General features: G+C 40.4%; 1 protein-coding gene and 1 pseudogene across 5 annotated transcripts in view; both read right to left on the bottom strand.

The window, feature by feature from the left end:
* The window catches only part of LOC133387765 (FRAS1-related extracellular matrix protein 1-like), a 197,706-nt gene that overhangs the window by 22,157 nt on the left and 152,714 nt on the right, over positions 1 to 22,835 (bottom strand). For all 5 annotated transcript variants that reach the window (XR_009763554.1, XM_061633224.1, XM_061633227.1 and 2 more), the window contains 4 exons: positions 20,779 to 20,980; positions 16,830 to 16,974; positions 5,580 to 5,709; positions 5,412 to 5,484 (listed from right to left, as the gene is read on the bottom strand). Coding sequence is in view for 4 of the 5 variants with exons in the window: in XM_061633224.1 (XP_061489208.1) it covers positions 5,412 to 5,484; positions 5,580 to 5,709; positions 16,830 to 16,974; positions 20,779 to 20,980 (550 nt within the window). In the remaining variant the exon portion in view is untranslated. The remainder of the gene's footprint in view (positions 1 to 5,411; positions 5,485 to 5,579; positions 5,710 to 16,829; positions 16,975 to 20,778; positions 20,981 to 22,835) is intronic.
* LOC133388156 (5S ribosomal RNA) lies at positions 1,683 to 1,800 on the bottom strand (annotated as a pseudogene).

Consider the following 22,835-nt stretch of genomic DNA (forward strand, 5'->3'; position numbering starts at 1 on the left):
TTGTGATTTACCCTTAAACACAAGTTCTAATATGCTATTGCCATGAAGGACTCTTATAGCCCAATTTTCAAAGCACAAGGCTGGCATCAGTCCCACTAAATAGAATCAGGCAAGTACTGTGGGAGCAATTTTAGGGTTGTAGGATCCAGATGAAGTTTTATTCCCATCCTGGGCTCCAGTTCAACAAAGTACTTAACCACATGCTATCAGGATTTTGTAGCACTAAGCATTGCAGAATATATATTTCTTTACTAATAGTAAATAGAGAGGAACACCCCCAAAACCTCCAACAACAATGAAATTATATTTGAAAGCAAACTCATTAGAAAGGGTTTTCAGCATTGTTACATGGCACTTTTAATGAGCAAAAACAAACATCTTAGAACCCTTGGGTGGGGTGGGGGAGAAGAACTGTTAGGAGGAAGCATCTCTCCTGCACATACATATTTGGCAGGGAAAAGGGTCATATTGCTAAATCAGGGACAGTCAGTATTATGCCCTCCAGATGTTACTAGACTAAAACTCCCATCAGCGCCAGTCAGCATGGCCAATAGTCAGGAATGATGGGAACTATAGTTCAACCAGTTCTGGATGGCATGATATTGGCTACCCTTGTGCTCAATTTTCATTTTCAGAGTGCAACAGTAGTGGCCATTGTGGTGAGGCAGAGCTGCAATGCCAAGCTTCCTATACCACACCACTATGGCTTACATGGATGGGGCTGGGGTATAGCACTGCAGTGGTGAAGCTGTGTGGACATACCAGCAGAAAGAAGCTCCACTGGTGCATCCGCAGACCTTGCCACCAACCTGCTTGCCCCTGCCCTCATCTCCATCTAGGCAAGCGATAGCAATGCTATCGTCAGCAGGCAGCTCCACAGCCCTGTTTCATGACACCCATTGCTGCTGAAGGGCAACCAAAAAGATGGAAGGTAGAGTAATGCTTTTCCTGCCCATTTTGGAGCAGAAACTTATTTTAAGATAGAAATACCTTACAACGGAAAAACAAATTTGCTTACCTATGAAGTTGTTCTCTTGAGAACTAAACTACATGTTACATGGAAATTCTACCAGTCTTTTCTGGCTTTTTAAGTCAGGCTGGGCTGAATATTCCTCCTCCATTTTTGAAGGACTTTTCAACCCCTCAAACATGGGGGGGGGCTCTTTGGCAATGGAGGACAAGTGAATTTTAAGGGTTTTGGGGGGGAGGTTACTTTGCAAGGTGGTCGAGATTCTTTCCTTACCTCCTTTCTTCCTTACAGACACACACAGACACGCACAGAGCCTTGCATCACTTCAAACAGTAGAACAGCTCCTCTAACTCAATTCATGGACAAAATACCCCTGGGAATGATGGTACATCATTACTTCATTGCCTCACAACTGTTGGCTTCTTCTGGCAAGGGAACCTGCTTTTTTGGTTAAGGAAACACACACACACACACACTTGGCAACCTTCTACAGGAAGATGATCTCATATTTTGAAATTGCCCCCTAAAATGAATGCAAACTTCAGGGAGAGTTTTTGCCCCACCCTCAACCCCCAAACCTACAAAGTTGTTGTTGTTGTTATATGCCTTCAAGTTGATTACAACTTATGGCAACCCTATGAATCTTTTGGATATATTCATAGGGTTTTCATGTAAGAGGTATTCAGAGGTGGTTTACTATTGCCTTCCTCTAAGCCTACGGCACCCAGTATTCCCAGGTGTTTCCCATCCAAGTACTAACCAGGCCTGACCCTGCATAGCTTCCAAGATCAGATGAGATTCGGCTTGCTCAGGGTAGTATGACTGTAGGCTTACAAAGTTTAGCTGGGCCTAATTCTGCAGCCTAGCACTAGCTTTGGTTTTAACACAGGCACCTGCAATTTTCCAGTTTGTGGCATGCTGATTTAGACTAGGTAAGGGGGAGGGAGACTAAACAGTTTCTTCATCCATGCCATTGTTCCGATCAAAATTGGAGCCCACTGTGGCTCCATTACAGAAAGGACAAAAACCCTGGGAGTTCTTATCACAGATTTCCTGTTTTGTGCTGTTTGGCAATGAATGCCTTGTGTGTAGTATGTTTGCAGGCCTGCTTGCATCTCTACTTTTTGGAGGAGCATGTTGCGACTACTATCAGCACAAGACTTCCCTTTCAGCCACTGCAACTACTTGATGTACATCAGGGGTGGGGAACCTCCAGCCTCCAGGCCAATCATGGCCCTTCAGTGTGTCCTATTTGGCTCCCAAGACCATTTCCCCCAAACCACACCCACCTACGCATCTGCTGACATCATTAGTGATGTCCATACGTGGGCGGGAGGACAGTTTAATCCTGCCTTGGCTATGCAATCCTGTTCCCAGCAAAGAAAAACATCACACAGTCAAAACAACAGGATTTAATCTCCACTCATCAGTGGAGTGGGGATTAATGCCCTGTGCACAAGCACCCTTCGAAGCAGCTCGCACACAAGAGCAACTTCAAATAGGTTTTTGCAAAGGCTTTAAAACAGCTCCCACACTCCTGTTTTCTCAAACAGGAGCATGGGGGCCCCTCTTAAAATCTTTTCCATGTCTCCCCCTCCCTCTTTAAGTTCCCGATCATGGACAAATAAAAGAGAAATGAAGGGAGACTTGGAAAATGCTTTTGCCATTCTTTCCCTCCTCCTTTAAGTCTCCAAACATAGAGACTTAAGGGAAGCGCAAGGAATTTTGACAGGTGGGCATGATCAACTGAAAACCTGAGATGTTTTTCACATGCATTACTGCCAACTAGGGATGGACAGATCTATCGATTTCATTTCTCTCAGTTTTTCATTTTTCTAGTCTTAGATTCAGTTTTCTACATTTCTACATCAATTTGCTATTTTTTTAAAAAAAACCTCATGAAAATTTGCCAGTATTTTAGTGTGAATTTCTTAATAAACATATTTTGTATGCATTTTTGTCTAATGTACATCTTTTTGCAAGCAATTTTCCCTAATATAATGCATGTTTGTATGCAATTTTCACTAACATATTTATTTTACACACATTTTCCCTAATATATGCATTTTTGTAAGCATTCTTTGGAAAGTTGCATCTCAAAATATGGAGAAGTGTGAATTTTGAAGGATGCTCTTGGGCAGCAGAGTGGGATTCTCATATTTTTTTGCAAAGTGTGGATTAAGTAGTTTCATCTTGAAATGTGAACTTAATTGAATATCTCCCTTATCCCTACTGCCAGCTCTGCCACCCCCTTCCTATACCCGTGCATTTGATTTATTTTTTTAATCTCATTTCAGAACATTACATTTGTCTCTGTGAAAATTTAATTTTGTTAGGAAAGCACCATTCACACATTAAATCACCCATCAAAACAATGCATGGACAAGCTTCATATTTGTATGCTTATCTGTATTTAGAGCTTCAGACACTGGATCCTATTGTTTTATTTCCCTCTGTATGTTGCTTTGTGAGGACTTGGCCCTGAAAAGTGATTTATAAATAAATAAATATATTTCACCAAAGCTATCTTACTCCCGGTTAGAGGCCCTGATTGTCTTCATAGTTATTCTTGTACGAATTGTCTTCATAGTTACTCTTCAGCAGTTTCACATGCCAAATTACATTTTACATTTTTTTACATTTTTGAGGGAATAAAAAGACAGACAAACCTGGATGCTTGAGCATTTGTGGATCATGGCCAAAGGATTTTAGACTGAGGTGTTAATGACATTGGAAGAAAAATCTTCCCCATTCAAATGCCAATTTAATTAGTAGTGCTAAAGCCTGCTCTAGGCCAAAAGTATCACTGATGAAATAGACAGAAATACACACCTGTCTTCTGAGCAGACTGTGCCAGCAAGGCGAAAAGTAAAAATCAGCTAATGGTGGAATAGTGAGCCCCATCCAACCATCTCTAAAATGGTGGTGTCAAGAAATTACATAGTTGTCAAGTGCTAACTTGGTAACAGTAACACTAGTAATTGCATAATTACTAATTACACCCTTTCCTGTGAAGTAACATAGCAATTAACCAACAGATTCCACAGGAAAAAATGGCTTTTCTATAAATAAGCAATAAAGTTAAACTAGTGTGGTAACTATTATATGAAGCTAATAAAATTGGCATCTGACACAGGGGGTGATTTGGACGTCAGCTGTGGACCACTTAAAAGGATGGCCAGCAGCAGAAACCTTTTGGCTGGTTTCATGCCTTTATTCACAATAAATCAAGCGGATCATAATATAAAATGAAATTTCCAAAGCTAATTCAAGTATGGCAAAAAGAAGGAGTGAGACTAGAACCTAATAGGAAGAGATGGTGTTGTGTTGTGACTATTGAGGTATGAATCAGGAAAAGTCCACTTTGACATTCACCTCTGCCATCAATGCCTCGCAAAAGCCTTAGGCAAGCCATCAGCCTCATCAGCATCCCTTCCTCTGTATTATGGGCTTCATCTTACTGACTATGGCTGCAGTCCTTTACACAAGTAACCTAGGAGTAAGCCCACTAACTCAATTAGATTTACTTCTGAGTAGGCATATATAGGATTGAACTGTGGGCAATGCAGACACAATGGGTGGTATTCAACTAAACAGTGTGCATGCTCAAAAATTACTGCTGGTGCAACATGACTTCCCCGCTCCTCCCTCTGTGCTGTCACCAAATCTGCTCCAGAGGGTTGAAGATTTAGGGGGTGTGGGTGGGTTCTTCCCTTGCACAAGGAGAAATAGCTGCACTGACAGAACAAGCAATTTAGTGCTACATTGAATACAACCCATTGGGATATCAGTAGGGACTACAGTATATGGAAAGAACAGACTAATTCAAATCAGAAGAACCAAAAGGGTACCATTGCTGGCAGTCTTGCCTTCTAACCTGTGTCTTCAACTTTAAAAAAACAAAAACAAATGGAAGCTAGAAGGCTAAGTCTTAGAAATCATCATGAATTTAGATCCCATTCATCACAGAAGGTAATCAAGATGGTACCATTTATGCCCACCAGATTATCCTTCCTTTCATATATCTCTTGCCAGAAGAAGCCAATAATTGTGAGACTTTGAAGAGGATAGGTTGCTAAAGAATATGAGCAAATGTTGCTCTCAGCAGCCAATCCATAACTGAATGTGACAGAGGATCAACTAGATCAACACATCACGATTCTTCTTGCAGCTACCCAGAGGGATTGATCTTCTCCTCTGGCACAAGATTCCTCCACCTGATTTGGAATGATTCCTCACACTGTAGACTTCTATGACAAAGCCACAATGTCCACTAGGTTTCTTGACCCTCTTACTTTTCTCCCCAGACACTCTGAAGGGGACTGTAGACAGAAGAGGTAATGGGCAAGTTCCTTTATACACACTGCTTTGCACTCGCAGTATCAGATGGAACCTTCAGTATAAAAACTCACAATGGACAACTTTATAATGATTGCCTTACCAGGATCAAACTGCACTAATCTTGCTGTACTGTGTTTGAAGTCCAAGCCAACTCTAGCTGACACTTCTTGGACCTTTAAGAATAACAACACACCATTAAGCAGCATTCTTGCTGAACAGTCATTAATAGAAATTTTGAAAAGGGTTAGTGAATAATCTCATATTTTACCTTTATTCCAACAAATGATGGCTCTGCACTCTCCCCTGTTCGCTGAAGTTTAATAGGAAGAGACCCAATGTTTTCACAAACACGATAGCAAGTATCTGCCAGTTCTATACGGGACCATTTTATTTCAAGACTGATGATGAAATGGGATCAAAAGTAAAACATTATATGGGTAGCACAATGATCTCTGTTGCTGTAATTAAAGGTACACTTAACAACAATGATGCCCATTTACTACAGGAACTGACAGTAACAATGAAGGTTAGACAAAGGGTGAAAGGAAAGCTTTGCTGCTTCGTAAAGCTATCTTCTGAGAAACACAGACATTATTGAGACCAAAGTTCTTGGCCCTGCACATAGTTGTGCATGTAACACTTACCTTTTATTACACAGTTTCCTTAAATGTTTTGGGGAGGAACAGCCCTCAAAAGTCTTATTTCAACATTAGTCTAGACTCCAGACCTTCATCTTATAGGCTGGATGTAAAATAGATTTGAGTCTCTGTGTCAATCGGAAGTAACCAATTAAAAAAATAGAACATTCATGCTCTTACCACTCCTTTACTATGTTGAACATGTCTATAAATGGATAGTTAGTGTGTTATGGGATAACTTAAAGTGATCATAAGAATATGCGCTTGGGACTAAATTCTCAAGGAAAAAGCCGTAGATATTTTCTCTATAACAATTATATTTCCTAAAATGTATTCTAGCTTGCGCTGAAGATTGCTAAGACTCAAGAACTAAGACCTTCTATACCGTGCAAAGAAAAGATATGGGGCATATAAAACATATGGCAATTCCTTATAGGACAGCTAGCTCACTATTGTCTATTCTGACTGGCAGTGGCTGTCCAAGCTCTTGAAGGTCTATATCCCTGCCTGGCTGCCCAAGAACATTTTTAACTGCAGATGTTAGGGACTGATCCAGGATCTTACGGAGGCAAAGCATATGCTCTAAGCTAGGTTTGGGTGAATCTGTCAATTATGGTTTCTCTGATTCTCATTTTTCCACTCTTAAGTTCAGTTCTTCACATTTGCACATCAGTTTGCATAAAACAACAAAAACCAAGTACTCATGAAAACTGAGCAGCATTTTAGTCTGAATTTCTCCTAATATACACATCTTTGTATGCAATTTTGTATAATATACACATTTTTGCAAAGCAATTGGCCCTTATATAATGGATTTTTTATGCTATTTCTGCTAAAAACATTTTACCCTAGTATATGCATTTTTGTACACATTACTTGGCTGGAGAACTGTGTTGCAAAAATTAAGAGAAATGTGAATTTTGGAGGATGGCTGTTTTACATTTGCATATTGTTTCAGGAAGTATATATTAGGTATGTTCACCTATAAATGTAAACTGAATAGAATTCCTCCCCCATCCTTAGCTCTCCAGTTGTTGCTAAATTCATCATCTTTGAACATTAGCCATGCTAACTGGAGTTAACGGGAACTGGAGTCCAACACCAGCTGGAGGGTCACACAGATTACCCATCCCTGCTCTAGTAAATGGTCCACACTGTAAATAGTGGTGCCTGCATCCATTTGTGCATCTGTGCTTAAGGAAAAGCAGTTTGCTTAACCTTAACATGTCAAGCCATTTGGTGTGTAATTTTTAAAATGAGATTTATATCCTACTTGTTGGATCCAGAAAGCTACTTATAATATTTAATAATATGTTTACTTCTTCTTACACCCTTCCCCCTGATTCCCAGCAACTTAGCCCTTACTGTGGATAATGATTCTCAGTAGCTCATTCCCCCTGAGAACTTATTATATGTTCCTCTTCCTCCATATTTTTTCTTTTTACAGATTAAAACAAAATCAACACCAGTATCCTCTTGGCTCCAAAGCACTATTCCCAAACATAAGGTTTCATGTTCTCAAATGGGCAGCACACTCAGACATCTCCCATTGGCAGCAGCTTGAAAGCAGCTGTCCCCCTGGGACTGCAGAACAATTTTAATGTCCCAGGAGAAAAAGCAGAAACCAGGTGCTGTTCTGCTTCTGGCTGTTGTCTGAATGGTGCATTTCATTCATTTTAATTCATTCCATTCATGAATTAGTTCCTAGGAAATATCATAAAGTGATTTAACAATAAAAACATATATAAAACAATTTCATACTTAGAAAGAATTAAAATAATTTCATATATAAAAAGAATTTCAAATCTAATACAGATACAGGCTGCGATAAAAATATTCACTCAAAAGGCTTGTTGGAATAGGAAGTTCTTCCATAGCCACTGAAAAGACAATAGAGAGTAGGGTTGCCAGGTGTCTGATTTTTGCCCAGAGACTCTGGATTTTTGGGGTGCTCTCTGGGTCTCTGGGTCAGTCAGCTTGATCTCCAGACTCTGAGCTTTCATTTAAATATTTATTTATTTATTTATTTTAAAATATTTCTATCCCGCCCTTCTACCCTATAATAGGGCACTAAGGGCAGCATACAAAAATAAAATCAAACACGTATATAATAAAATTGTAAACAGTAAAATCACAAAAATATTAAAATAAATTAAAATACATAAAATACATTATATATATATATACACACACACATATATACATATGTATAGGGAGTGGTACTAGGCAGGACTTACATAGGTATCACCGCTTTTATTACGTAGGAAACTAATACTGATTTTTAAAAAAATGTTCCGCAGTGTATGTGTGTGTGTATGGAGTCTTTCCAACAACGCTGTGCGGTAGGACTGCAGACTGGAAACCAAGGCAGCTCATAATAAGAAATAAATCACTTTAAAATCCAATAACCATAACAACAAGTATAAACAGTTGCAAAACAGCTTAAAGTGGAATGATTCTGAATTTTGGGTTAGGTGAATGAAGTTCCTTATCACTTGAGGTTGCAGTTCTCTGCATGTTTCCCTATTTGAGTAAGCCCCACTGGATACACTGGGACTTGCTTCTGAGTAAACAAATGTAGGATTGCACTATAAATGTCTTTACAGGTTGTGTAAATAATACACATATTTGACAGTCATGCTTATATAAATATTTCTTCATACTGTGTCCCAAAAAGTATTTGATTTCACAATATGGTTGTAGATTTTTATTTCCTCTACATTTTAAGTGCGCTGTTCTTCCTTGGGGTGTTCATTTTGTTTTCATCCTGAGGGGCATATTAGGCTGAGAGATGGTGAGTAGCCCATGGTCACCCAGTAAACTTTATAGCTCTTTTTCATTTTAAAAAGTTTATTAGGTAGATCCACACAATATGTTTCAAGGATATCCAATTTGAATAGAAAGCACATGACTTCTCCTAAAGAATCCTGGGAAGTATAGTTTCCCCCTCACATAGTTCCCACCACCCTTAAACTACAGTTCCCATGATTCTGTGGTGTGATTCATGTGCTTCAAATATGTGTTGAATGTGCTTTAAATGAATGGTGTGGATTTATTTATCTATTATTTAATTTGTATCCCACCCTTCCTCCCAGTAGGAGCCCAGGATTTGCACTAGGTATAATGTGCATTCATTAGTGAGTTGAAAAGAGCAATTCTAAAAGATTTTTTTAAACAGGGGAAGGGTTGTAGCTCAGTGGTAGGCATATGCTTTGCATGCAAAGGTCCAACATTCAATTTCTGGAGAAGACTATTGCCTGGAATCCTGGAGAGCCAATGCTACTCCATGTCAACAGTACTCAGCTAGATGGCACCAAATGGCCTGAGTAGGAATAAGGCAGATTCCTTTGTTCCTAAAAATGGAAAAAGACCCAAGGACTACAGTGACTCTAAATTTATTTATGTATTTTAATTACATTTATATACCACTTTGTAGTAAAAAAAACCTCAAACCAATTTACAGAAAGAATTAAAACAATACAATTATTGGCAAAAACAGTTAAAGACAGGTATTTAAAAATATTCAGAATAATAAAACCAATAATGAGTTAAAATAGATAAAAACATAATAGCATCTACATGCCTGGGTAGACTTGCCTAAACAAAAATGTTTTAGCTGGTGCCAAAAAGAGTACAATGAACACACCTGCTAATGTCAATAGGCAGGGAGTTTCAAAGTGTAGGTACTGATTTCTTAGCCACAGTAAAGGACTGATTTCTTAAAAGAGCAGAACAAGTACTATGCGACACCCGTAACATGGAAAGCACACCTTGAACTTGGCCTGGTAGTAAATCAGCAACCTGTGCAAATTCAGAGCAGAGGTATTATGTGCTGATAGGGTCTCACTCATGTCAGCAATTGTGCCACAGCATTCTGCACTAACTGCAGCCCCTGAGTGAGGTTGTGTTGCATGGGGATTTCTGTGACCTTGGCTGACTGGCTGCCAGGATTTTTTTAGTTTTGGTTTTTGGTTAGGAATCTTGACTGGTTGTGGGATGCTGAGTTTTCTGCCTTACTCATAGGATTTTTGTTGTGGTTGGTATGGTATTGCATTTAGGAAATCATCACTGTCTTTTGTTTTTTTTCTATTTGACTTTCATTTACCTTTATCCTCACTGCCTTTCATCCACAGAAGTAACAACAGTGGTTCCATGCGCTCTGCTCAGCCCCCTTAAACCCACTGATGATGCACCCTTGCTGTTTGCATGATGGTTTGTTTCTTGCCCAATAGTGGCAAAAGAGAATTCACATACTGGGCAGTGTGGCTGCAAGTGTTGATGTTCCCAAGCTGCTGCCTATGAAGGTAGACCAAACCATGTGTGTGTTCTCTCTGTCAATTATTATTCACTGGAATTGGGTTGGCTGTCAAACAGAGTTTATAGCAGCCCCCAGGGGAGACAGAAAAGAGTAGAGAATCTTCTTACTCTTACTCATTTCTCAGACCTCTTTCTGAAGCGAAGGGTCAAATCTGTAAAGAAATTTGGAGCAGCCATGTTAAAATGTAGGGCAGGGCATTCCAGGCAGGGGGATGCCAACCCTACTTGGATATGGATATCTTTGCAGAGGATCCCTAGTCAAGCTTTACCAACAACACAATCCAAACCATATCTACTGAGAAGTAAGTCCTATTGAGTTCTATGGGGCTTAGTCCCTTAGAAAGTGTGATTAGACTTGCAGCATTCAGGGGCATCCATCTTTACTCCTAAGTGCTCCCATGTAACATCTCTACAACACTAGGGTCCTTTCTTCCTACAATGGCCTTCTGGGGACTGGCCTAGCCTGAGAACACTTAAAACCTTTTTTGCCCGAAGCACGTTGGCTAGATTAGATGTTCCCTACCCAGGCTCCATCTTTCTAGCTAAGATTTCTATCTTAATTTCTAATCAGAGAAATGTTTTTGTTTAAATTGTATGCGCCAAGCAACTGTGGTTGATGCTTAATATATAATTCTTAATAACATCACTCGAGCCTGCCCCCCTGACATCACTCAGGCCCACCCTCATGACATCACTTGGACCCACCCTCATGACATCACTCAGACATGCTCCTAAGACATCACTCGGGCCCGCCCCCAAAATTTCAAGGTTTGGAATGCTTCTGACCTGGCAACCCTAACAGAGAGAGCCTGAGCCATACTAAAGGTGGATTTCCTGATATCTTGCAGAATGTTGTGATCAGTTGGGGTGTATCAGTTGAGACAATCTTTTAGGTATTTAAAACATCTTTCAGGTGCCCAAGCTACTCCCTTCCTCCCCAGGCTGTGGAGCTCTTTATTTACTTTCAGTATTTATGCATTTCTCTCTCCAGATTTTTTCCTATCATATATTCATCCACTGATATATGAACAAGTGCAGATTTAAGATGCCATGGTAATGCTTTACTTATTCTTTGAGACTTTAATAAATAACAACAGCAGCAACAAGCAATGAACAGGCTGAAAGTGTGGCTTCCAGACTTCATTTCCTAATGCAAAGTATGTTCCATCCACTTGAAATACAGCCTCCTAGTCATTTCTGAGTTGCTTTAGAAGCAGTAAAACTGTACCTTGCCAGGATTTAAAACCATTGTTCTGCAGCAATGTAATTTTTATTCTTATTTTTACAACAGAGATGTTAAAATGTAAATATGTATTAAACGTATGTCCAAACATTTTCTTGGTTGCATATTGTACTGCAGAATCAGGAGTTTTTGTAAGTGAACCTGGTAAAACAAGTTTGCCTTCACTGCAGAGAGACTACATATCCTTGCTGCCCACTCCTTACCAACGGATTAGACAAAAAAGGCCCAGTATGGACTATAGCACTCATCATGTTATGTCTGCAACACAGCAAAAACAGTGCATCTGATCTTTAAAATTAATTAACTTTGACATTAACATGAATTCACCTGCCCAGGGCTGGCCCCAGATATCCCAGGGTCCTTGGGCACAAGCCTGCTCCGGTGCTCCCTTTCCACGATTCGCGGCAGGATTGCTGCCGCAGATTGCACAGCAAGCTTTGGAGCCCCCGCCATTCCCTTGCTTCAACCTATCTTTCTCGGCTGTTTGTGGCTGCGAGTGCAGTGCTGCCCTTAACCAAGATGGCAGCAGAGGTTTCCCTAAGGGGCTGAAGCCTCTGCCGCCATCTTGGCTCATGGCAGGGATACGTGCGATGCATTATAATAAATAAATTCACTAATAGACAAAACACCTTGCGGTTTAAGAACATACCTATAGCCAAGAGATATTTCTATCAAACTTTAAAAAGCAGGGAAATTGGGCAGCTATAGAGACCTGACCTCCTCTCTGAGATATTGTATTGCCCTACAAATTTGTAAAAATGCAAACACAATTTGGGTTGGTCTTTCACAGTCCAATCCACTTGCTGTGTAGCTTGGAAGAATTTGGTAACGTGCCGCTGAGCATATGGTGAGTGGTGGCAACACCTGCCGTCTCCAAAGATGGAGAATTATATTTTTGTATATTTGTTGGTGTTCTTCTTACTTTGCTTCTTTCCTGTGTTACTAATGTTTCTATAGAGAATCTAAACTAGAAAATTTTATTTCCCTCATTATTCATCTTAGAAATCTGTGTCAAATTTATTTTTATTAATTTCAAAGCCTTTTTATTGGTCAGTGTCATATGATGGGGAAGACAGCCTTTTGTGTTTCAAACTGGAGGTTATGTTCTATTTCTATTTTGGGTGCATTAACATTGGAATCTGAAATTGCAGTCTGATGTAAAATCAGACTGATTCCAATATGTTGCTACTTCAGCAATGACTCTAGCTGTTGGAAAAAAGAGGATGCATGTTTTCAGCCTACTATGTTTAAACCACTTTATCTAAGGCAAGGTGAGCATGGTCAATTAAAAGTATAGAGCACACCTCGAATTTTGCTAGAATATATTTCACCTCCCACTGTTTTATCTTGTGACTGAGACACTCCTCAGGTCCACTGGAGACTATTCTGCAGAAGTCAGTGCCATTATTTGTTGTAAACTGCCAAGAGAGCTTCGGCTATGGGACGGTATACAAATGTAATAAATAAATAAATAGTTCCACAATTATTTTTGAAGGTTTTTTTAGTGTAAATTTTGCAGTGTTGCTGTACTTCACATCTTCACAGAAACAGAAACAAAAGAAAATGATTTCATATAGGAAACTTCACTAAAATTGCAAAGTAAATCAGACATATTTAAAGTGACCATGTGAACTATATCAACTTTTTTATAAAGGTTGCTTCCTCCCTGCTAAAACAAGATCAGCACAGCACATGTCTTCTTTCTATTATTTGGGCTGATTGCAGGTGTTGCCACCACTCACCATATGCTCAGAGGCACATGTTACCAAATTCTTCCAAGCTACACAAGAAGTGGATTGGACTGTGAAAGACCAACCCAAATTGTGTTTGCATTTTGACAAATTTGCAGTCCAATATCTCAGAGAGGAGATCAGGTCTCCTGCTGCCCTGGTGCATTCACTACAGCTGCCCAATTTCCCTGCTTTTTAAATTTTGATAGAAATATCTCTTGGCTATAGGTATGTTCTTAAACCACAAGGTTTTTTTGCCTATTAGTGAATTTCCCTGCTTTTTAATCTGGCAGGTAAGAAATGGGATCCTGTGCAAGTTTGCTAAGAGTGGATTGATCATTTGCATGCTTACTGAGTTCAGTGGGATTTACTCCCCTGCAATCATGCTTAGGATAGGTGAAACTGACCACAGGGGATGGGGAGGGGAGGAGGAGGAGGAGGGAGGGGAGGAAATGCAGAGGGGAGGACTGGGATGGGAGCAGGCAGGATGGGGAGGGGAGGAGAAGGACAGGTTAGATCATTTGCATGTTTATTGAATTCAGTGCGATTTACTCCTGTGGAATCATGGTTAGGATAGATAAAAGTGACTGGGGGGAGGGAGCGAGGGCTGGAGTGGGCAGGGGAGGAGAAAGAAGGAAGAGGGAAGGCGAGGAGGAAGGGAGAGAAGAGGGGAAGGAGGAGGAAAGCAAGTCTGATCATTTGCATGCTTATTGAGTTCAATGGGATTTAATCCTATGCAATCATGGTTAGGATAGGAAAAACTGACCATGGGGGAGGGGGAGGAGCATATTGGAGACGGACGAAGGAAGGGGGAGGGGAGGGCAGGTTTGATAATTTGCATGCTTATAGAGTTCAATGGCATTTACTTCCACGCAATCATGCTTAAGACAGGTAAAACTGACCATGGGGATGAGGAAGGGGAGAAGGAGGAGGGGGAAGGGGAAGGAGGGGATTAGAAGGGGATGGGGATGGGTAGGGAGGGGCAAAGGAAGGGGGAGGGAAGGGGCAAGAGGAGGGATAGGAGGGAGGAGAAGGGAGGGTGGGCTTGATCATTTGCATACTTTTTGAGTTCAATGGGATTTATTTCTGTGTAATCATGTTTGAAAATGGAAATGGACTGTATTTTCAATTTAACATTGTGGAATGTGAAAAACCCAGGCTGGCTATAGTACACAGCCACTCTTGTGGCTGTATAATACATTTCTGACAGAGTCCAAATTATGTCATCAGCAGCCAGCCTGTATTTCCCCTTCCCCCATTTAAAATTCTATGTATGGATGTGAAAGTTGGACAGTGAAAAAAGCAGATAAGAGAAAAATCAACTCCTTTGAAATGTGGTGTTGGAGGAGAGCTTTGCGCATACCATGGATGGCGAAAAAGACAAATATTTGGGTGTTGGAACAAATTAAACCAGAACTATCACTAAAAGCTAAAATGATGAAACTGAGGTTATCATACTTTGGACACATCATGAGAAGACATGAATCACTAGAAAAGACCATAATGCTGGAAAAAACAGAAGGGAGTAGAAAATGAGGAAGGCCAAACAAGAGATGGATTGATTCTATAAAGGAAGCCACAGAACTGAACTTACAAGATCTGAACAGGGTGGTTTATAACATGGAGCTTGCCCATTCATAGGGTCGCCATAAGTCATAATCGACTTGAAGGCAACATAACAAAAACCCTTTCCATGGGAAATCCAATATTGGGGGGGGGAGGAACCCTCTTTGTCAATGGCAATATCCCAACAACCGATTTGCAATATTAAGCCCCTGTCTGGAAGCACCGTAAATCACTGTTATTCTTTTGTCCAGAGCTTGGAAGATTACTTTTAAAAAGTAATAAATTACAGTTACAATTACATGGCCCAAAAATGTAGTAATTACTGTTACGATTACAATTGCTCTTAATGTAACTGATTACTTTACTTTTTCTCAAAAGTAATCACTACAATTACATTTCAGTTATTTATTTATTTAAAAAAAACACCTACAAGGTGCTGGCCTTGGCTGCTGCACATCTAAGTAGCCTAGAACAACATTAAAAATAAACACATACATAGGTAGTAGAATAATTATTTTTATTCATAAGATAGCAATGGTGGTCTCTCCGCTGGTAAGGGTGGTGGGGAGGGAGGCTGAGGCCACTACTCAGATCTTTGCACGTCAAACCAAGTGCAAACCCTTCCTCACTCAGCCAGCCAGCATAATCTCTCTCACTTAACCACCTCCTAGACCCTGCTCTGCCACCAACTAAGGGACACTCACTCAAGCAAACATTTTCCCCTGAGATGCAAAAAAGTTAAAATACTGCAAATGCAGCACAGTAGCCAGAGAGGGTGGTGGAGGCCACTTTGTGTGCCAATTGCAAACACAGTATTCACACACACACACACACACACACACACACACACACACACACACACACACGTTGTCATTTTTCACCTCCACAGTTCTTTATCTCCATTCTGCTGCTGCCTCGTTCTCCTCCTTTATCCATGTTCTTGCCCTCCAGCTCCTTTCTCCCTCCACTCCATTCTTCACCACCATCCATTGTTTTCTCCACTCCACCCGTCTCACTCACCACCTCCTCCCTCATCACCTCCTACCCACCCACGGAGCATGAAGGAAGAGCAATGCTACACAGAAGCCCACTTTGAGGCACGTGGTTTTCATCCACAAACCAGAGGAGCAGAAGACTTTCCCTGCTCCCCCCCAAGTAATGCCCAAGAGTAATGGTGGAAACATTACAATTACTCCACAACAGTAATAAAATTACTCCTATCACAATCAAAATGTAAAGGAATTACCCACTCATTCCTCAAAAAAGTAATAAATTACAAGTAATTCGTTACTTGTAACAAATTACTTCCAAGCTCTGGTTTTGTCTACTACAAAAACATTTCTTTCATCAACTCTGCCTCTTGTTGTCATTTCACATCTTTAGTTCCCCATCCTATACCTTGTCTCCCTCCCCTGCAACCCCCCAAAAACAAATGTGGCCAGCACTTCTTCACAGTCTTGCCTCTTGCTAGAATATGGGGAAAAGGGTCACAAAAAGAGTTAACACTTTTGCTTTTCCCTTTGCTTTGCTCAGTTTATATTGATATATGAGCAAATTCCTACTGGAGACCACAAACCAAAAGCACAAAACCTTCCAAATGAAGAGTATACCACAGAATCAACCAGTTCTTTTTGGCACAGTGCTAACACTCAGAGTTGTATGTATGTATCCTGAATCATTTTTCCGTTCCTTGTTAAATGCTGAACCACAGTAAAACTGCAAGGATAGATATAGTGTAATGTAGCGGTCTGAGTATCGGAATTAGACCTGGGAGAACAGGGATTCAAATCTTTACTCAAGAAATGATGTTCACTGAGTTGTCTTGGGCCAGTCACCATCTCTCAGCATAACCTATCTCACAGGGTTGTTGGGAGGATTAAATGGGGGGAGGGAGGGAATAGTGTATGACAGCCACCTTGAGCTCCTTGTAGGAAATGTGAGATATAAATGAAATAAATAAGAAAGTAAATAAATTTAGAAACATTTTCTTATTAAATACACAGCCTCTGGTTCTTTATACTTACATCTCTGGAACTACTGTGTTGCCCACTGCATCTGAAGCTTCATATTCAAAACTATCTAAAGTTGCTTCATTGGAGGGATTTATGATGTACTGAATGTTATGCTGGTTTAAGTCATCTTGTGTAAAAGAGTTTTGGAGAAAACTGCCTGTAGCAGAGGGAGAGAATGTGTGCAACAGTATAAAGTACATAAGTATTTTTCTATACAGGGTGGTCAACAGTACCTTTTAAAAACAATCTGTCTTGCCTTCACAATAAGCTGTTCAGCTATGACTCCAAACTCTTTGAAACTACAATCATTTTAAAGCTGTCTAACCTTATTCCAGATAATTATTTCCATCATGTTAAAAATGACAGTTGAGACAAGGCAACTTTTCAAACAAATGTTTTAAGACAATGTTCTAGGCTGCAGAGGCTGGCAAATGTTAATTGCTTTATTAGATAAACGGTGAGTCATATAATTGCCATGCTGGTTGGAAACAATGTAGTCTCTTACGCATTTAACTTAAATGTAAATGGACCCAGACTCATATGTGAATTATGTTTTTATAGAACAATAGTAGGCTCAGTTTTCCCACGCCGATATATAAAGGTGAGGTCTGCATTTTTGCCAATTCAAACAATTTTTCCTTGCATGTAAAGCCTGAACACATGTAAAAAGCACACACAAACCTTTATTAATCTAATACAGAGGAGACATGAAGTGAGAGTATTTTTTAAAAAAAATCTGTCATGCTTTAACCTGCCCCAACAGAACTTATGCAGAACTGGCAGAACACAGACACCACTGAACAGAGAGATGGAGAACCTGTGGCCCTCCAGATGGCGTCAGGACCACAACTCCCATCAACCCTGATCACTGGCTATCCGGCTGGGGATGATGGGAGCTAGAGTCTAACAACATCTAGAGGGCCACAGGTTCCCCATCCTTTACTTAAGACAAGCATTTTGCAGGCTTATTCGCAACTTTATACACATGATAATAACAAGAACGGTAAACATCCAATTAATACATGATGAAGGATGTAGGCATTTCCACATCTATGGCATTAATACTGGTGATATGCGCTCTTGGTGATGGAGTCACTCAACCTGATCACTGTGTGCACAAATGGAAAAAGAAGCACACAAAATCAGCAGACAGATGAAATAGTCGTCAGTTTTGAAGGAATGGGTCTATTTTTCTTTCTCATACTAGAATTTATCTATATAACAGGCTGAGGAATGTGTGGTCCTCTAGACACTGCTGGAGTTTTAACTCCCATCAGCCCAGTCCTGTAGTACCAGGATTTTGTTTTATTTTGGAAAATTGTCTTTTTAATTTGTGAAATGACAGACAATGACAGCTTCCATTTAAAGAATTATAGCTTGTTTTAAAGAGCAATTTAAGAATAGGAACTTCTGGAAAAAACAGTGAAGAAGGCAGCGTGAGTGCACAACAAAAACCTCATGTGGAAGAGCTCTCAAAAGTCTGCTCACCCAAGACTAGGGACGAGCGAGGATCCTGCAGAATTTGGATTAACAGGGAATTATCCATTATATCTGACATTCTCTCTCTGCAGATTGGATTTTCAACTGGTGACTAATACTTTCAGAATCCATTCCCTAAATATTGATAATGTGATTGATTGTTTTTATCTTAACCTACTATGTAAATTTTGAAATGTGTATTCTTCTTTAATTCTATAAATGTGGTGTTGATGTTAGGCATTAGAATTCATTGACTGTTGTATTCTGAACCCTTTTTTTACTTACAGGGGCAGCTAAGCACAGTTGGAGTCTGTCTGCCCATGGAAAAGAATTGTATGCTGCTAACATTACAGTATTAAGTCCTCTTGTCTCTCTGTCTTACCTTTAAAGTTTTTAACAAATGTGAATAAAGATTGATAGTAATCAAAAGACAATAATAAATATTGATGGGAATATTGATAATTTTATCTGCTAAAATTGCAACAGTCCAATCTATAAGGATTGGACTGAAGCAGAAGGAAGCACAGATAAATGAACGCAGATATATAATGCCTGGAGGGGGGCAGACTTACGACTAAAGTGAAGGAACACAGCAGATCCCATCTTTACTCAAGACTTTCCTTGACTGAGGGTGGATTTTTCATGATCCCATCATTCTATAATTACGTAAGTAATTCACATCCTTTCCACCAGTGTGTCTGTGGGGTTTGTCTGACGCTATACACCTCTACCCAAAACTGCCCCACCTAGAAATGTGGCTGCCCCACACAACAAGGCTGGCTACAGCCTGCATGGCCATGGTCAGGGATGGAGGGAGTTGTAGTCCAGTAACATCAGGAGGTCTGCATCCCTGCTCTAAATGGAGCTTTCATTTTCCAAACTATGCTTTTCTTAAATAGTTAAATTGTGTAGTAGTGAAAAAGAAAAGAAAAAGATGGCTGAAATGAGGTGAGAGGAACAAGATCAAGATTTGTGAGATAATGAAAGCTACAGAGTGAGTGTTCACTGTTCCTCAAAACAACACAAGGGTGCGGCTATCCACTGAAGTTCAAGATAAACCAAAGCAAATTCTCCACACAAAACAGGTCAGCTGTGAAACTCATTACACTAGCAAGGTATCACCACCACTAGCAAAACTGGCTTTTTAACAGATTAGATGAGCGCATGGGGTCGTATCCAACAGTGTCACTCCGTTGACAGTAAAGCTTCTATCAGTGAAACGAGGGGAGCAATTTTTGGAAATCCCCCCCCGTACCCCACCCCATTAGATCTGATCCAAAGAGTTGGGTGGCCTGTAGAGCAGATTTAGATGGGCATGAGGGCCGCAGGGGAGGGAGAGGGATGGTATGACGTTAGCTGCAGAGGAGAGGGATGAGTTCTACTGGACTGCTATTCAGAAGGGCTGGATTATCAGGTGAAATAACAGGGGAAGGGAATTGGTCATATGTGTCACCAGGAAAAGGGGTGTGCTAAAAGGGCTGGTTGGCCCATGCAGGACTCAGGTTATCCATCCATGCAGCGTGTTATCGTCCATGTGGGGATGTCCTATGTCATCTCTGCAACATTGCCATGTTATGTTTATGACATTGTTACAACTGAGGAGCCACCAGTCCATGGTGTGTGGGCATCAGTGCTGTTGCCATAGCCACTGGGTTGTGCATGTTGTTGCTCTGCTCTGTGCTTCTTGAAGCAGTGTTTTTCCAACATCCTGTTCTGGTCTGGGCAAGTAGGGAGGATATTGTGTCAGTGTAGTAGTGGTGTATCTCCTCTCCTGGCATAACTGGAGTATAGGATTGCTCTGCATTAAAACTATAAATGAGTCTTTTTTTGGTGAGATTTGTAGTTGCTCCAACAAAGTTTTTATCAAAATATGTTCGGCAACTTTTCTTGGCACATGTTTGAGATTTAACATACACACACCTTTGCTTTTCGGTTGTGCCTCCCCCATCCCATTTTCTTAACTATGGCCACCATATGGAGTCTGATCTGGACAACCTGTTGAGGCCACCTTGAAAACACAGGATTAACTGGAGAGCCACACTTCATGCAATTCAATCCTACGCTGAGCCAGCCCTACCATGAGACAGAGTAGAAGATGCTGTGGGGTGTGGAGTGAACAGAGCTTTGTGTGCCACATGGTCTGCCCTGCACCCCCTAAGCTAGTATGTCCGCTCAGTTGCAGTAAAGAACAATGTCCTGTTGCTATTGTCGAAGAACAATTCAACTGCCAATCTAGACACCTTTTGTACATGGAATAGAGGAATGTGTCATGTTGTCCACCTCAGGCAACAAAATGACTTGGACCACCCTTGATCCTGTTCCTGTCTGTTCAGTAGTAAGTCCTATTAAGTTGAATGAGACCTACTCCCGTGTAAATGTGCATAGGACTGCAGCCTACATTACATAAAATGATTCTGTAAGCAATAAAACTCACCCATGAATTTCAGGAATTTACTTTTTAGAGTTTAAAGAAATAAAATACCTGCTCTTGAATTTTCAAGATATCCAAAGAAGGGATGCCGCCGAACACTGAAGATGAGCTCCTCATCTCTACTATCAGCATCCGTGACTTTCAGGTTGTGAACTGTGATGGGTATTGCAAACCTCCCATCTTTCAGATTGTGTATGGTGGTTGGGCTTGCCTTTACTATGAGCTTTGGAGCTATTTTATCTTGGCATTCTACCTGTTAAGAGGACACATAAGGAATAAAATAATGGCAAAAGGGAGACCTTGTGTTGCTTATTTATACTAGAGCTAACTAACTTATGGCTCTCCAAATATTGTTGGACTACAAATCCCATTAGTCCCAAACAGCATGGCTAATGGTCAAGGATGATGGGATTTCTACCCCAATAAGATCTGAAGGACCACAAATTCCCCAACCCCTAATTTAGACAACGTGTTCAACTTGAATATTACACACGAGGCTTGAAACTGCATTTTGTTCCATTTAATAATTAAGTCAGTTGCATGAAAATTCAGACACCCTTGCTCATCATATACTTAATTTTGCTATTATCTGCTACATAATAATAATAATAATAATAATAATAATAATAATAATAATGTTATGTTACATTTTATTTCTAGGCCCCCTTTCGGCCAAATAGGCCCCCAAGGCGGCTTACACACAAATACAAATACAAAATACAAATAAAAACAATACAATCTACACACACAAAAAATCAAACTAACAAAATGCTAACATTTCTAAAAAACAAGAACAGCAAACCAAAAGCATTCATCTTCCTGGTAAAGGATAGTCCCCAGAAAAATGTCACTAAGAGCAGGGGTGAGGGGCAAGGCAGGTGGAAAAGCTTGCCTCTTGATGGTCCCAGCACAGTCTCATCCCTGCAGCAGCACCTCTCAGCCTGCAGCTCCTCCTGATAAGGTCCAGGCAGAGGGGTGGGGCAAGGCAGGTGGAAAAGCTTGCCCCTTGATGGTCCCAGCAGAGTCTCATCCCTGCAGCATTACATTACAGTTTGGATAAACATTACAGTTTGGAGAACTCAGAAGCAACATGGAGTTCCTTATAGTTGTAGGATTCCATGAAATCTATCCCCTGCATTCCCCACTTACAATGTTAGTAGCTATATGGACTCTAAGGTTTCAAATGAGCTATCATGTATCCGGTACACTGGGAAATGGCTTTAAATGGCACCTCAATTTTGATGTGTTTGCAAAACAAATCATATAAGATGCAAAACCAAAATCATATACAGATTGTATACATTCTATGCAGTTATTCTGAAAGAAAGGAATGCCATCTGAAAATGGTGGACAGACACTAAAATAGAAGAGGAGGAATTAATAGGATATATGTTTTATAGGGTGTTTTTAGTGTTTTATCGCCTGTTTGCTGCCCTGGGCTCCTTCTGGGAGGAGGGCAGGATATAAATATGATGATGAGGAGTAGTTTGGGAAGGGCTGGAAAGCTGGTGAAATTTCTGACAGATTTCACAGGGCACATTACTGGAATTCTTGGTGATGATGTTTTGGGACGACCAGAAAAGGGGAGGGAAGATAGAGTCAGAGGCTGCATTATGATGGACGGCCAGCGTTGTTGACTGAGGAAATGATGTGAGGAGTGGGACAAGTTGCAAAGAATATATATATATATATATATACACACACACACACACACACACACACACAAAAAAAAAACTGAGATACTCATCTATCAAAACTTTTTTCACCTGTTCTAATAATTCACCCTTCTCTGGGACATACACCTTCATGCCACTGTCCAACCAATTAGTTGCTTGACTGACTGCATTCTGCAATCCTTAAGTGATGATTCTCTATCTGACATCTTATGACAACTGATTAGTAAAGCAGGCCATGAGTTTTAAGAAACATGCAATTTAGGAGCTACTTCCCATTAACTCCTTATGTTCCAAAACCAGCAATTCTTCTAAAATTATGTGACTTACAATACGAGATGAAGACAGTTTTGCTAGTCACAGTTTAAAAGATACTCTACAACTGGCTGGACTCTTACTTGGGAGTAAATTCCACTGAACTCAGTGGAGTTTACT

The sequence above is a fragment of the Rhineura floridana genome, chromosome 6, assembly GCF_030035675.1.
Source record: "Rhineura floridana isolate rRhiFlo1 chromosome 6, rRhiFlo1.hap2, whole genome shotgun sequence".
Classification (NCBI taxonomy): Eukaryota; Metazoa; Chordata; class Lepidosauria; order Squamata; family Rhineuridae; genus Rhineura; species Rhineura floridana.